Source organism: Apis mellifera, linkage group LG13 (assembly GCF_003254395.2).
Source record: "Apis mellifera strain DH4 linkage group LG13, Amel_HAv3.1, whole genome shotgun sequence".
Taxonomy (NCBI): Eukaryota; Metazoa; Arthropoda; class Insecta; order Hymenoptera; family Apidae; genus Apis; species Apis mellifera.
In genome coordinates this window covers 1694027-1710627 of record NC_037650.1, presented here as the reverse complement: position 1 = coordinate 1710627, position 16601 = coordinate 1694027, and the positions used below count along the sequence as shown (strand labels likewise).

Below are 16601 nucleotides of genomic sequence, written 5' to 3'. Positions count from 1 at the left end.
TTCGACACAAAATAAACGATAAAATATATATAAATTTCGTTGAAATTACTAAAAATAGATTTAGTATGTTTTACGATAATTTTTTTTCTTAAATCAAATAATATAAAGTTTTTAATATAAAGTCTATATATTAGAATTAAAATTGAATTCTTATGTTTTTTTATCTTTCAGAGATATAGAAATAGCGAATCTCATTGCAAAAAATGTTTCTTTTGTAAAAAAAATGCAATCATCACAAATGATTAAATGAGTATTATTTCTTTAAAAAATATATTTTTAATATAATTATTTTTATTAGATTAACAAAATTGAAGGAATTGATATTTTTTTATACAAAGGAATATATTCTTATTATTCTTATAATTCTAATATTTCTGACTAATCAAAAATTAATTAAATATATTTAAATATTTATATCATATATGATGATATATAAATATTCATAACTATAGATCAGATAAGTTACAAATCAGACTTTAACTTCGATTAAACCAAGAACTCGGCCATGTCATTATTGGCTGCAAGATCAATCATTACAAACGCGGTCGCATAGAATATGGACGAATCATGCTTTTAAATAATTGTTCGATAAAACTAGAATAGATTAAAATCTTATTTATAATTTACATTTTATTTATATATCTAATAAAAAGTTATGATGTTTTCTTTTAAATAGTTATTTTTAGAGCGATAAAGTGATGATTTTATTAAAAAGTTTGAAGTAATTAATTGAAATTCAGAATATAAAGTTTATAAAAAAAAATAAAAAAAGAATTTTTTGTCGTTATACTATAACTGATATTTAATATTTAATTTAAACAAATAATTAGACGAAATATATTAATATAATTAAGAAAAAAATTTAATTTATAAAATTTATAAATCAAGAAAGACGAGTTTTATTTATTATATTATAATAGATATAATATATTACAATTAATATATTATTATAACTATTATAATTATATAAATATATTTTTTTATTTATAATTATATTGTAATAAAATATATTTAAATATAAATGATAATACATAGAAAACTAATATCATTTAAATAAACATTTTTATTCTTATTTTTATTTTAATATAAATGTAGTAGGTAATAATAATACATGTATAATACCATATACTTATATTGTTATTTATAAATATTATAACTTATAATGTATACTATTTTATTATATTTAATTTTCTGTAAATAGTACAAATGTGTTTCTAAATATGTTAAATAGTATAAATAATACAATTTGTCCAGAAAGTATCCAATTTCTATTTTATATTTAATTCTTGACATGATTTTTTATCATTCATTATATTAAATTTTTCTCAAATAATTATCATTTCAAAATAAAATATCAAAAATTGATATCGAATTGCTATTTTTTTATTCATACACAATTTTTCAAAAATATATTGAATACTTCAGTGACTTATATAATACATTCAAAGAATATGCATTAAATAAAAAAGTTTAACATAATGATATAACAATTTGCATAATATAGAAATAATATTTATATAAATGTAATATAATATAATATAATATAAAAACAAAATATATTTAAAATTTTCTAAAATTATTTTCTTATTTTTCTCTGTCATAAATTTTTCCAAAAGCCATAATTTTGTAAACAATTAGAAACAAATTTGATACTTTGCTATTTAAATACAACATTATATAAATTTTTTTTAATATTAAATAAAAAAAATATTTTATTATATATTTATTATATTATTTTATAATATTTTATTTATTATCTAAAAATTAAATTTTTGTATTTGAGTTTCGGATATATTTTAAAAAGTATTCTAAAAATTTCCATCTAACTCAACTTATCATTAAATTGCCACAAAAGTTGACTGTTGATTGGTACATAGCGTAACAGACAGAATAAAATCTCTTCAGTTACCATCGACGTTGAACCGTTAATGGGTTAAAGGTTAAAAAAGCGGGACACACCAATGATAAATAAGGACGCAGGGACGACGTTGATAAAAGTTGGAAGAGTTCAATGACAATCAAATATCAATCAGAAATCAAAATGAACATTTTAAATTTATAATTTGGAATAATTTTCTAAAGTATTTTGAATAAAAAAAATACCAATGTAATTGCATAAATATAAATTTTATATGCTTCTTAGATTTTAAAAATAAAAATATTCTTTTTTTAAAATAAGAAAGTATAAAATCTATTCATAGAAAATATATTTATAAAATATTTCGTAAATAATTTTCTCATTAAATAGTATCTTCTAATTTTATTTTACTACAAATTTATAAAGCGTTTCAAAATTGCAATTGTAATTTTTATATTTTTATAAATTGAAATCATCGTAAATATAGATTAATTTTAACATTTTTTAAAATCAAAAAGAAAAGAAATAGTTCTAATCTTTTTATTTATTTTCTTTAGAACATTAAGAAGACAATTTTTATATTTTATTTTTTTATATGAAATATCTTATTAATATTTTTGTAATATCAACTTATTAAAGTTTATAAAATTGTTTTGAAATACTTTTTTTTTTAATTTATATAAAATTTTAATAATAAACGTAACAGACATATAATTATAACGAAAAATTAATTAAATTTACTATTTACATTTAGAAATATAATTATATACATATATTTAAGAACGATTATTTTAATTTATTCCATTTTTTAAATGTACTTCTCCATTCAGTTACTTATAAAAAAAAAATAATATTTCGTGGATCATATTATTAACATTTATAGATATATTTATATTGTGTTATATTTATATTTATTTATAGACATACTTGTTCATATATTTTAAAGATAATTTCAATATAAATTTTCTGTATAAATAAAAAATTCAAAATAAAATTAAATGAAAATATTGACATGTTATTAGTATTATTTTTTGGTTTATAATATTTATCAAATGTTTTCTTATTCATAAATATACTTCCTTGAAATTTCTGATATCTAATTTAGAATTATAAAATATAATATCAAAAATTAAAATCAATATAAAATAATTATATTTATGTAAATAAATCAAAAGTAAAAAAAAACACCTTTATCAAATTCATTAATTATTTATTCGTGTCAAAAACTTTGTTCGGATTGAAAAACTTTTCATACCAATTAAAATTAGAAATACGTGGAAGATTTTTACTCCGTTTCTGCATAAGCTAAGAAAAAATATGTATAAGCTACAGCAGTCTGCAACTTATTTATGGACGAGAAGCATTGGAATGAATCACTGCTTACCGATAAGCATTCTTTTTTTTGTCTTCAAATAATTTAGTCGAATTAAGACTTAAATATTCTATTTAACTATATTAGTTATTTTTCATGTAAAATTATATTAATTACTGAGGCATACTGTAATATCTTTACAAAATTGTATAACTTATAAAAAATATGTTTAAACATATTTTGTTTATTATTATATATTTAATTTATAAGGTAATATAAATTGTTTTAATTTAAATACTTACATTACTGTACAATAGAAAACAAACAAATAAATTCGTTTTATCGTCATATAAATAGAAATGTAAGTATTCTTATTAGTTATAATATTTTTCTAAAATACATAATAACATACCAAAAATTACAAATGAAAACAATTTTACAAATATAATAGTTGTTTAATGTTTAACGAATTAATTTTTCATTTATAAAAAATATAAAATATATTTGCAATCATATTATGTTGCAAAAACATTCATATTAATGAAATGATGGAAGATAGTAATATATATAAAGTTATAAGATAATTTAGTTAAAGTTCGTGTAATCCATTAAAATTTCATTCGTATAAATAAAGTTTTATAATTGAAGAGTAACGATAAAATAAAGCATTTCAAGACAATTGTGATGATAGTAATTCGTATAGTGCTGCCATCGGTAGAGAAGCGGGAGATTCCCGCCGCAAGCAAGTGAGTCACACATAGGATTGGGCTCGCTTGTCTGACGAAGCGTCCTTCCACGTCCCTCGGTCTGATCAACTACATTCTCCTCACCATCCCACAACGCTGTTTAGACGAAGCGCCAACACCCTCCCCGCGAGCGTCTTACCAACAACCGAGCATACTCGGAGACGGTTGTCAGTTCCCCCGCTGTGTCTCCGTGAGTCGACAATACTCGACTTGACTCGGCTCCGCTCGCCTTGCCAGCCACGAGGAAACCCCCAACTTTTCCCCACCCGATCCTCACCTCACCACACTCGCACTCTCGCTCTTCACTCCTCGTTTCCCTCTCCGATAGATCCCTTTCCAAGAAGAGAAGCAGTAAACTCGGCGTAAATTCGCATCGGTTCGACTTGCGCCGCGTTGCTCCAATAGAGCGGTGAACGGATGATATTAGGTCACGCACCCCGTACGTCGTCTATGTGCCCTAGGCCGTTCACGGCCATGTGTCCACGGAATCCCCTGTTGTTTTTAAGAGCTACGGATCACTTCGCTACCTATTATTACGAGCATTCTCGAGTCGCGATTTCGAGCACATCGCGCAATCTGGAATGCATGACTTTCATAATTCATTGCGAATGTTTTATTCTCTATACAAATTATAATGTAATATTAATGATAATTTAATAATATGATATGATATTATTAATAATATGATAATTTTTTCTTCCTCAAAATAATTATTTTATTTTACATATTTTCTAAATTAGTTTAGTTAAAAGTAGTTTAAATGAATTACAAATTTTTATTGATTTTATTATTAGGAAAATTGAATGAAAAATGGAATTTTTTTAAATTTAATATTGTTTTTGAAATAATTTTTTTTAATAATGATAAATTTAATGGATATAATAATAATAATAAATAAAATAAAAAAAATTTTATTAAAATATTAAATTTTATTATTATCGTTAAATTTTAGTAATGTCTTATAATTACTTAATAATACTTAATAATATCATTTTTATCAGTATAAAATTAAAAAGACAAAAGCATCTTTTTGTTTAAACAATGTTTCTAAAGAATTGAAAATACTTTTTGAAAATTAATATGTCATAAAAGAATAATAAGATAAATAAAAAATGGATATTACTGCAGAGAATTTTTCTAACTTACGTGCTTTTAAGAATGTAAATATCACAATAATGTAAGTGGTTTTACTAAGAAATATTCATAATTGACAGTCTTAATACTCAAGCTGGCAGATTGCTACTGAACATTGAAGATGCTCCAAAGATAAAGCACAACTTAAAAATAGAATTGCTTGTTTTGTATCTTTGCCATAAATAAATAATTTCTATATATTTCACTATTTTATTATATATTTTTAATATTTGAATAAAATAAAATTCTTAAATATTTTTTGTTTTTATTTTAGTCTTATTCTTTAATGTTTTATTAATTACAATAAAAATATATAAAAGTAAAGAAATAAAAAATAACGATAATTCATAAATTTTATATATATATAATATATATACATATAAATAAATATTATATTTTTATTTCTATTATTGATTCTTCTAACAATTTTATTATTTCTTTCTCACATATTTTATATTATAAAAATAATTATTTAAATAAATACTTATTTTTTTATTTTTATTTAAAAATAAAATATGAAAAAATATTATATAAAATTTTTATTTTTATTTCATATTAGTGTGAAATTAATAATTTATAATAATTCAGTAAATAGGAATGTGAAGAATTCGATTATTTTTTTTGCAAAAATTTATTTCACTTATTCATTCATCTATTCATTTTATTATTATTTCGTTTCAATGTTGAAATACTATATATTATATTTATATAGAATACTATATTTTTGTAATTGTAAGTTTACATTTCTAAAAATATTTATAAAAAAAAAATAAATTAAAAATTAAAAACTGATAGAATATTGTATTCTTATTAATGAATTTCACATGGCATTCTTAGTTTCTCATCATAATAGCATTCATTGCACGGTAATGATAGAATACTATACATATGTATGTGAATGGGTGATTAGGTCACAAGTCCTAAGCATAGCATATCGTAGGACATTCACAACCAAGAATCATTCATTGTTTACTCACAGTTTATTCATTATTATTATGATGGAAAACATCTTTAACTGTTCTTTTTATTAACTAGAATGATTTATAAAATCGATTACAATATTCGAAGAAATAAATATATAATTATTGAAGAAGAAAAAAAACTATTTTTTCTACTATCGCATGATATTAATGTCATCCATATTCCTATATATTATAAATATTTCAAACAATATTAAAATTAATTATTTTCTTATTTATTCTTTCATATCTAAACTTTTTTCTTATGCTTGTTTCAATATTATTCAATTATTTTTAACTCCGTATTAATATTGGATAATTTTTATTTTTTTGGATAATATCTTTTATATTAAAAAAAATATTAAGTATAATATAATTAAATAAAAAAAATATTTTTAATATATATTTATAAATAATTTGTTTGATTTAATCAATAAAATCAATATATCATTTATATTTATAAATTTCAATGTAAAATTATCCTAAATATTTCAATCTTAAAAGTATTAAGTATTATTATATGTTACAAAGAAGGAATTAAAGTAAGAATTATTAGATATAATATGTTAGAAAAAAAAGAGATTTCTTTTTAAATTTAATTAAACTTTAACTTGTTAATCAAAATATCAATCCATTGAACGAATATTTTAATCTAAGATTATTAGCTTTTTTCTTCAACATTTTTTTTAAATGAAAAGTTATAAAAATTTTTCATATAATTCATATAATTCTTCATTTATTAAGATTTTAAATATAAATTACGCAGTGACAAATAACAGTGATTAATCTAATCTTGATTTGCAATGAAATACAATGTCATATCACAAACATATCGTTATCTTTAAAGTACAATGTATGATTTTCCATTGATTCTATAAATTTTTAATACATATTTTTAATATATATTTTTTAGCTAGGAATTAGAAATTTATGTCAAAAAATTTCGCTATATTCTTTTATATTTACTTGTAACACATATTTTCGTAGAAAATACGAATATCATAAAAATTTCAAAATATATATCAATTATACTTTATGAAATAAATTATTAAATGAAAACTAAAGTGATACAAATTTTTTTTTATATATTATCATTATTTTTTCCTCCTATTTTTATTTTTAATTTTCAATTGATGTGAATAAAATAAAATAAAATAAAATAAAAATATAATTTTTTTTATTAAAATTATTTATATTTTATTAGGAAGAATTATATATAACTAAATTAAAATTATATAATTTTTTAATTAGATTTAAAAATAAGATAATAATTTTATTTATTAATATTTTATCGATAAGATAATAATTTTATTACTAGAATAAGAATATGATGAGAAATATCTTAATGATTCATTCTTTCTATTCAATTCCTTAGTTTATAAACTCTATTACATAATACATAAAATTATTTCTTAATATCTACTTAAAATAATAAATAATTATTAATAATAATATTATTTTTTCTGAATTCTTGTTTATATTATACAGTAATATTAACATAAAAAAAATTAAGATATATAAATGTACATATTCTTGATTTCTTTATAAACATTGTGATTTTTTCTGAAGAAAGAGAATTTAACTTATTAAACGCACATAAGCATATAATTATAATGTATAATGTTCTTATGTGAAAAATACATATAAGTTATATTATATATACATATATATATATCTGTGTATATAATAATATACATGTGTATATTATTATATTATATTATTATATTAATATAATATATATGCGTATATAATAATATACATGTGTATATATTAATATTATATACATGTGGATATAATAATATTATTTATATATATGTAAAATAATCATTTTGAAATAAGAATATATAATACGCTAAATAATATTTGCATTAAGATAATGTAAAAGATAAGAGAAGAAGACAGATAAAAGTAATAATTTATATTTTGAAGAAAAACAATTTTACATGCAATATTTTTTTTAACGCAATTTTAATATTATTTTTAATTGAAAAATTACGTCATTGAAAAATCATCAATTGAAAAAAAATTATGTCATTGAAGCCATCAAAGTTAAAATCGAAAATCGAAAATACAGTTTGAACGAGAAAAGCGAGTGCATTCAAGTGCTTTTAAGCTTATTATATGGCTGTAACTACTTTATGGTATCACTGAACGAATGTACAATTCGCATAACTAAATTTTCCAGATATTCGACATGGAACTCTAGCTATTAAAGCAAATTTGACCACCAGATTAAATATAGTTATATATTTAATTGTCTTGTCAAAGATAACTGTCATTTTACATTTTAATTGAATTGAAGCACTTACTTTTTATGCTTTTAACTTTTAATGCTAAAATTCAAACTTTTAATGCTAAAATTCAAAACTTTATAACTGAAGTGAGAGCGGATTGAAATTTTTGACATTTTTGGATTATTATATAATACATTTAAAAAAAAAATTCTACATTATATATAAATTAAATACAGATGTTAAGAAATTTTGACTTGCCCTTATTTTATCATTTTATCAAATGCAAATTTGAATTTCTACATTTTTACATCTTTTTACATTTAACATGAAATTTTTTATTAATAAAACAATAAATCAGTATTTTGTGTTTCTTTAATTGTTAATTTCAATGCAAATTAAAAATAATTTCAAAATTGAAAAAACTTTTTAATTCAATGACTATTAATTATTATATAATATTATAAATATTAAATTAAAATGTTACATATTAAATATATATTTCTTTCACTTAAGTTTTACTTATTTTAATATTTAGTAATTTCTTTAATTTTAGCATTTACTATTTTCTTTTTGATCTAAAATAATAATTTTATTAATTTTTGTAATCTTAGTTTTAATAATGTTCAAAATTAATTTGATTTTTTCTTATTAGAAGATCCTCAGTTATAACATTTTATTAGAATAAAAATACTATTAATTATCTTTTACGTAATATATTCTATTACTAATTAGATTCCAATATTTTATTTCATTTAATAATTTTTAAATTTTTAAAAAACAATTAAAATTTTGTTAAAATATTTTAATAAATTTTAATCAAAGTTAAAGTTAAAGTTATAATAAAAAACACTAAATATAACAATATTATTATTATATTTTTTCATTATATTAATTATTAAACCTATTAAACTTATTTAGAATTAAAAAGTAACAAAGGTTAATTAAAATTTTCTATTGAAAAATTTGTTAATATTAGAATTTCACTTTTAAAAAGTAAAAAAAATAACTAAAAAAAACGAGTGAATTAATTTTTCAAATTTTACTTTTAAATTATAAATAAATTTTAAACTTTTATTAAGTATATATAGTATATATTCAATAATATTTTAAAGATAAAACTAGATTTCTTAAATCATTCATATGTGTACCTGTGTGAAATAAGATTTGAATCTAGGCCAACATTTCGCAACTGTTTTCCCAATTTCATTCCCGAATTTTTTTTTTTAAATTTCTTAAAAACACGACGCATCAAAAACATCACAAAAATTCCATTGAAATTACTAATAATTGATTTAAATTTAATTGATTCTATAATGAATAATTATAATCAAGATTAATCAAAATTTTTTAATAAATCAATAAATTTTGTGTATGTGTAATACATAAATTTCTGAAATAATAATATCTTCACACCAATGATTGATAATATTATTATGAATTCTATAAAATTACAATTTATTTGAATTTCAATCAAGAATAAAATTAAAAACATATAAATTCTAAATATTTTTTTTGTTATTAAATATATTTTCATTTTTAACATATTATAGCAACTTTAAGTAGCAAATTTGTTAGAATCAAATACGAATCTAATATTTTAAAATTTTAAATAAATTGCAATTTGCAAGATTAAATGTGAAAAGATAATGAAAAAATTTTTCATTGTCAAATGTTAATTGAAATCATAGTTTTGGTTACAATTGCAAATAAAAAAAATATAAAATATATTTTACTTGTGTATTTCATATTTAGACTGTTACCATAAAATATTGTAAAAATACTTTTTACAATATTAGATATTACAATTCAAATTCATTATTAACTTCAAATAATTAGTAATTTCGAAGTGTTCATAATAATTTAATCATTCATTATATGTTAAAATCGCAATATCATCAAATTAATAATATTTTTTCATTTTAAATTAATTTTATCTCGAATTTATATAAAATTGAACTTTCATTATAAAAAAAATTTTCAAACCTATAAATATCAATGGAATTTCTTCTTAGAAAATCTGCGACATATACATATTATATTATTTGCGTCTTCAATATTGAACTGCTGAGAGAAAACTTTTCTCGTGATTTAACAACATAATCTTACATTGAGAATTGAAAACAATATTTTGGATATGTATTTATAATTTTGAATATGTATAAATAATAATTTTTGATATTGTTATTATATAAATTGATTAATATTATATAAATTGAAAAATTTATATTTGTATATTACTGTATAATTTTGTTTTTAATAATGTTTTTTAATAATTTTATGACTGAAAATTAGACAATTTTCATAAAATTTTAGTAAAAAAAATTATTATTATTCAAATAATATATATTACATTATTTATATCAAACCAAAAGTATATTATTATGAAATATATGACGCACTTCAGTGCAATAATTTAAGTTATAAATTACATATGATTGACATTACTGTCAATCAAATACGTATATACAAATAAATGACAAAAATTGCAAAATATTCAAACGCAAAATGAATAAATTGTATTTCCCAGTATTTCATCACATATCTTTCATGATTTAAATATTTGAATGAATAAATGAATATTTTAAATATTTAAAATCAAATACCTAAAAACTAAATACGATTGTTTGCATTCACAGAATGTTATTTTAACAATGAAAATATAAAATGATATATTATAAAATAAAATAATAAAATAAAAGTAGTTTCATTTCATAATTTTATTTATATTGTGTATATATATTCATTTTTTCAACTTCTAATCTGATTTCTTTCATTTTAGAAATATAGAAAAAAATTTTATGTTACCAGTTTTAAATATTGGCATGTGTCTCAGTTTGTTTGTTTGTTTGAATGGGACATGTTCCAGCAAAATTAAGTTTTAATTAAACACTTTCGATCTATTCTCATGCTTAATATAAAATATATTATTCTGATGTTTCGATCAATATCAAAAGAATTCAATTGAATTCTTTATTAATTATCTCAATATATAACATTAACTGGAAATATAAAAATATAAAAATTCTCAGTTATATATAATACGATATTTTTACTATTCTGATTGAGCAAATATTTTCCTTAAAAATAACTTAACGTGAAATTATTTCCATTAAAATTAAAAAAAAATATAAAAAAAAAATAAAAAAATCTAATGTAATATATATCAAAAATTATAAACTCACTTTTATAATTATTTTATTCAATGAATAATTATTAAAAAAAAAAAATTTACAAATATTTATTGCAAATTATATAATATATTTTTATTTACAATCTTAAATAATAATAGAATTATTTCTATAATAAAAAAAATAAATAAATATTTAAAAATAATATTCCTTTAAATTTAATGAATCTGAAATATTTTTGCATATTTACTTTATATTTATTTTTTATATTGTAAGAAGAATCCTATTATAATCTAAGACTATAAACAACACTATAATATATAATAAATATTTAATTTATTTTCAATAATTATTTATTAGTTAAAATAATTATAAAATGTAATAAGCTCAAAATAATTTTGTGCAGCAATATGTATACTCAGATTAAACAGTTCAAGATAATTCGCTGGAATCAAATAAACATCTATTTGTGATATATAGTATATTGAAAATATTTATATACATTGATGAAATTAATTGTAAAATATTCATTTAATTCTTATTAATATATAAAATAATATAATAACTATAATAATAATAATAATAATAATAATAATAATAATAATAATAATAATAATAATAATAATAATAATAATAATAATATAGAATAATATAATAACTATACACTTAAAAAAGAAGTGTAAAAAATACAAGAAGAGTAGTTTTAATACCATTGTAATGTAAATAAAAAAGTGTCAAAACGTTAATCGAAGAATAAATTCACTACTTAAATAGCTAAAAAATAATTTTCATTTTTCAGTATAATAAAGCAGTTCTTCATATATATATAATTAGAATAATAAAAAACTATTTGAATTTTGAAAATATATTAATTAGGTATAAGATTAATATAAAGAATTTATGAAAAAAATTTAGCAGAAGATAATAAGTAATGATATTTAAAAGTTGAAAGCAGTAATTTTGTGCATGAATAAGCTTAAAATTTATATTAAAAAAATTCGTCTGATCAAATTGATTCAAAATAAATCCATCGATTTTATTAATATTATTAAAAAAAATTTGATATTTTCGTTTAATTATCTTTTTATTTATTTTTAATATTAATATTATAATTTTATTTAAATAAAAAAATATATCATTTTTATTAAAATCAATAATTTATTTAATATTTGTTTAATTTATGATATTAAAAATAAGTAGTTTTAATTTATATATATATATATATTTAAGAAGTATAATAAATTTCTAGTAAATTTTAAAATATTTTATAATTTTGTTTACTAAAATATATATATATATATATATATATATATACATATGTATATTTTATAAATGCATATATTTATAGTAATTAAAACACTTAATAAATTATTGTATATACTAAATATGTATGTATATATATATATATATATATATTTATATTAAATATAATCAATTTACTCCAAATATTTTATATATGAATCTTCTAACTAAAATATAACAAAAAATGCTCTAAAAAACTAAAAATGAAAATATCAATGTTAAAATAAGTAGTGAAAAGTTTTTATATATTTATATTTAAAAAATAATATTCATAGATTTTATAAAATATTCATAGATATATAAAATATTGATAAATACTATAAAAAAGATATTATTTAATATCTCCAACGAATAAATTATTCATATATACTTGTATATATATAAAAAAATATGTATAACATTTTTATATAATTCATTGAAATGGTATAATGACTTAATATTTTTTATTTTTAAGTAATGATTTAATATATAACATTTATAGATGCAATATAGTTAAAAAAATATTGAAATAATAATTAAAAAATAACTAATAATTAAAAAGGGGAAAAATAATGAGTAATTTGATATTCTTTCCTAAATTATTTAATTAAACAAATAAAGAATTTCAATAATTCCTAGGTTAGTCATTCTAATTGTCCGATTTCGATTTTATACAGTCGACGATCAGTCGTCGGTGTCGTGTCACCTACAAGCGTGGCGCGTCGCTAGGTATCTTTCTGGCGTAGCATGAAAATAGCCAAGCGTACTTGGAATATCGCGCGGCCTACGCGTTAGGCATGCTACAACGGCGTTCACCGAGTGCTCACCAAGCGTAAGCGAGTGCAAGAGAGCGCGAGAGATTACACGGTTCCTTCGAGGAGTGGGAAATACGTACGAGGGAAGACCGTTGAGGAAAAAGAAAGAAACTGAGCTTGAATATGAGAAGAGGACAGAGAATCAAGAGGGGGAAGAAAGGCCATGAAGCGGAGACAGGTAGATAAATGCGGTTTATACTGAGAAGAAAGAAGACAGACGGCACTGTTGTCGCGCCGTATCTCGTAAGTATACGGGGTCAGAGACGAAAAGAGGGACAATTGCGAGAATCGGCCAAAGAACGAAAGAAAGAAAGATAGGAAGAGAGAAGGGATAAAAAGAGAGGGATAGATTCTAAGAGGGTCGGCAAACGGGAAGTTACAAGGGAGGTGGAACACGAACGAAGACAGAGATGGAGATAGAGACAAGAAGAAAGAGAACAAATAGGAGATTCCAAGAGAGGAAAGGATTCGTACACGCGCGCGGGCAGGTATAGAAGAGAAAAGGAGAGAAAAACAAGATAAGAAAAGGAAAGACTGAAGGAAAGGAAAGACTGGATAAGAAGCGAGAAAAACAGAGCGAAAGAAAGAGAACGAGAGATAGGAGAGAGGAGTATAGCTCATGGTTCACCTGTCGTCATGGCAACGCCGCTTCGCCGCTCACTTGTTACTCCATCGGCATAGCTCGGACCTCGGTCCTCTCGCAGCCTCCGCAGGAATACGAACGCGAGTCACGATCCATTATAGGAGAGACCGAGATGCAGACGCCTTCAGTTTGTCGGTTACGATAATCCGTTTTTACTCAAATTAAAAATGTCAGGCTGACAAAAATGAATGAAGAATCACACTTTGCTTTTTTCCATTCTTCAATTCGCACTACGTTATCACAGAACACTCACTACCAAAATTTCTGATACGATAACCAATCGTCGTCTTTTCAAGATTAGTCTTCATTTACTATTTTTACACAGGATGTAAATGAAAAACTTTCTGTACATATAAATATACTATCTCTGTCTTTTGTCTTCTTATATGACCACGATTGCAATAATACCAAACATATTAGAGTAACGTATCACAGAACCACAGTAATGATTTCCTTGGAAGAAAATCGGAAAGAAGACACCCTTCGGTTACTCTTTATTTGCCTGTCCCCCTGGCGCGTACTTAAGCCGAAGTCACTCTTCTATTTTAAGCTCCACATTTGCCCCGTCGTCTGCGTCTCTACTGCGGCTCTACTCTCCTCGCTCTTTCTTTCTTACAGAAACATGAGAGCAGCACAGAGAGACATGCACTATCCTTTTCTCTTTGGTACGCGGTGGGACACAAAGTCGCGACTCCTCTCTCGTTATCCACTTACTAGCGCGTCAATCTGTTTGCTATGCAAATCCCGTCCGACCGGTGCTGACGTAGACGGTAACACCAACGCAGAAACGAGTCCGTCGACGATATCTCCTACTAACACACTTAACGGCGAGCAGTTAGTCATTGCCCGCGTAGCACACACGTAGAAAATATAATTGGCTACCACGACGGACCACGCAGCAATTCCACACGGGTTCTCCTTTAGCCCCACCACTCTTCTGTTCGGCAACACTGATACCGAAACCACTACACAACTCTTACCAGCACCAATACTATTCTGACAGATACTGTTGTCGTTACTACTACGATTACTATCGCCAGCAGTAATATAACGAACACATCGACGTGAACGTGTCGGTAAACGCACCGCAAACTCCACAAACGAATTCCTCTTACGACTTACACGGCTCCACGACTCTTGTCTGACGTCATTGGCGCCTAATCGCGACATATTTCGTGTACTTACCACTTCGTGTACTTCTCTCGAACGTGCACCTCGTGTTTTTCTCCAACGATATATCTTTCTTATGTCATTCCTCTTCCTTTTGTCACATGGGTCCCAAGAATATAACGATACGATTTCAGTCAATGATTCAACAAGTATCCATCACGGAATTTTCTTTTTCTTTTTCACATGAATTTTTTGTGGTAGAGACTTATAGAAGTCAATTTCTGCGTTTCGACGAATCTTCGCTCAACAGATAACAAAGACAATGATGCTTTGAGCGAATAATTGTGATACACTATAAGCATTGCGATTCCTCGTTTATTCATCCTTGATTCAAACGGCACGAAATTGATTCGATCCACCGTAAGGTAGGATCTCGAAGCGCGTGTCGCGTATCGAACATTTGATCCGCGCCACTCACTCGGCACAGAATCAATCCGCTTTCTGCCGTGTCTACTACGTTACTACTCATCACTCTTCCTGTAAGATAATTCCTGTTCAATAACACTACACGCACTTTCCACGCTCTTGTTGGTCGACACCACCACCACTACCACCACTACTACTACTATCACCACAATCTCTTCCCACCTAAACAAAGATGCTCGTATAGTACGACTGCTTTGCAATACGGATGCGCGCTCTCCTATTGGGTTTTCAACAAGTGATCGCAGCAGCAGTAATAGCAGAAGCGGCGGCGACGACGACGGACCGGCAGCTCATCGTTCCAGGGTCGTTCGTCGGCGTATAGGTGGCACAGCGCATGCTACACCTCCTGACGGCGTTGTTATTATTGCGTAACTGGCGGCCCGCTAAGTCGAGTGTGCTGCTGCCAGCAACAGAGAGAGAAAGAGAGAGAGAGGGAGGTCGCGAGAGCGAGGTAACAGCAGCCGTGGGTGAACCAGTGGGCGAGTATCTCTGACGAGAGAGCAATGAGCGTGCGAGCAGTGCGCCGTCTGGCGTGGCTGACGACAGTCTACTGCCTTCCGAGAACCACGAGGCGATTCCGTGTATCGAACGCGCACTGCCGAGCCACTGAAGGGATGGACTCAAACCATCAGAGTGGGGGATCCTGGTGGGACGACAGGGGACGGATTCGACGTTCAGACGAGCATAAAGTCCTATCCACACGCATTCACTCTTTCGAAATGCTCTCAGTATATGTATATGTATATATGTATACTGTTCGTGAGTTATAACGGGTTTTCTGCGATAGGTTAATACTCCACGTTCGAACTTTTCAGTCGATTTCTCAGATTTACAGCTGTTTAGTAATATGCAATTACATTCAGAAAAATGCCAATTTGAAAATGTAGTCAATTAC

General features: G+C 23.7%; 1 protein-coding gene across 1 annotated transcript in view; it reads right to left on the bottom strand.

The window, feature by feature from the left end:
* LOC552030 overlaps positions 1-14541 on the bottom strand; it is a 57906-nt gene extending 43365 nt beyond the window's left edge. Inside the window, exon 1 of the mRNA XM_006572115.3 lies at positions 14096-14541. Within this exon, the coding sequence (XP_006572178.1) occupies positions 14096-14105 (10 nt within the window). The 5' untranslated portion in view covers positions 14106-14541. The remainder of the gene's footprint in view (positions 1-14095) is intronic.
* Between the last annotated feature and the right edge of the window lie 2060 nt (positions 14542-16601).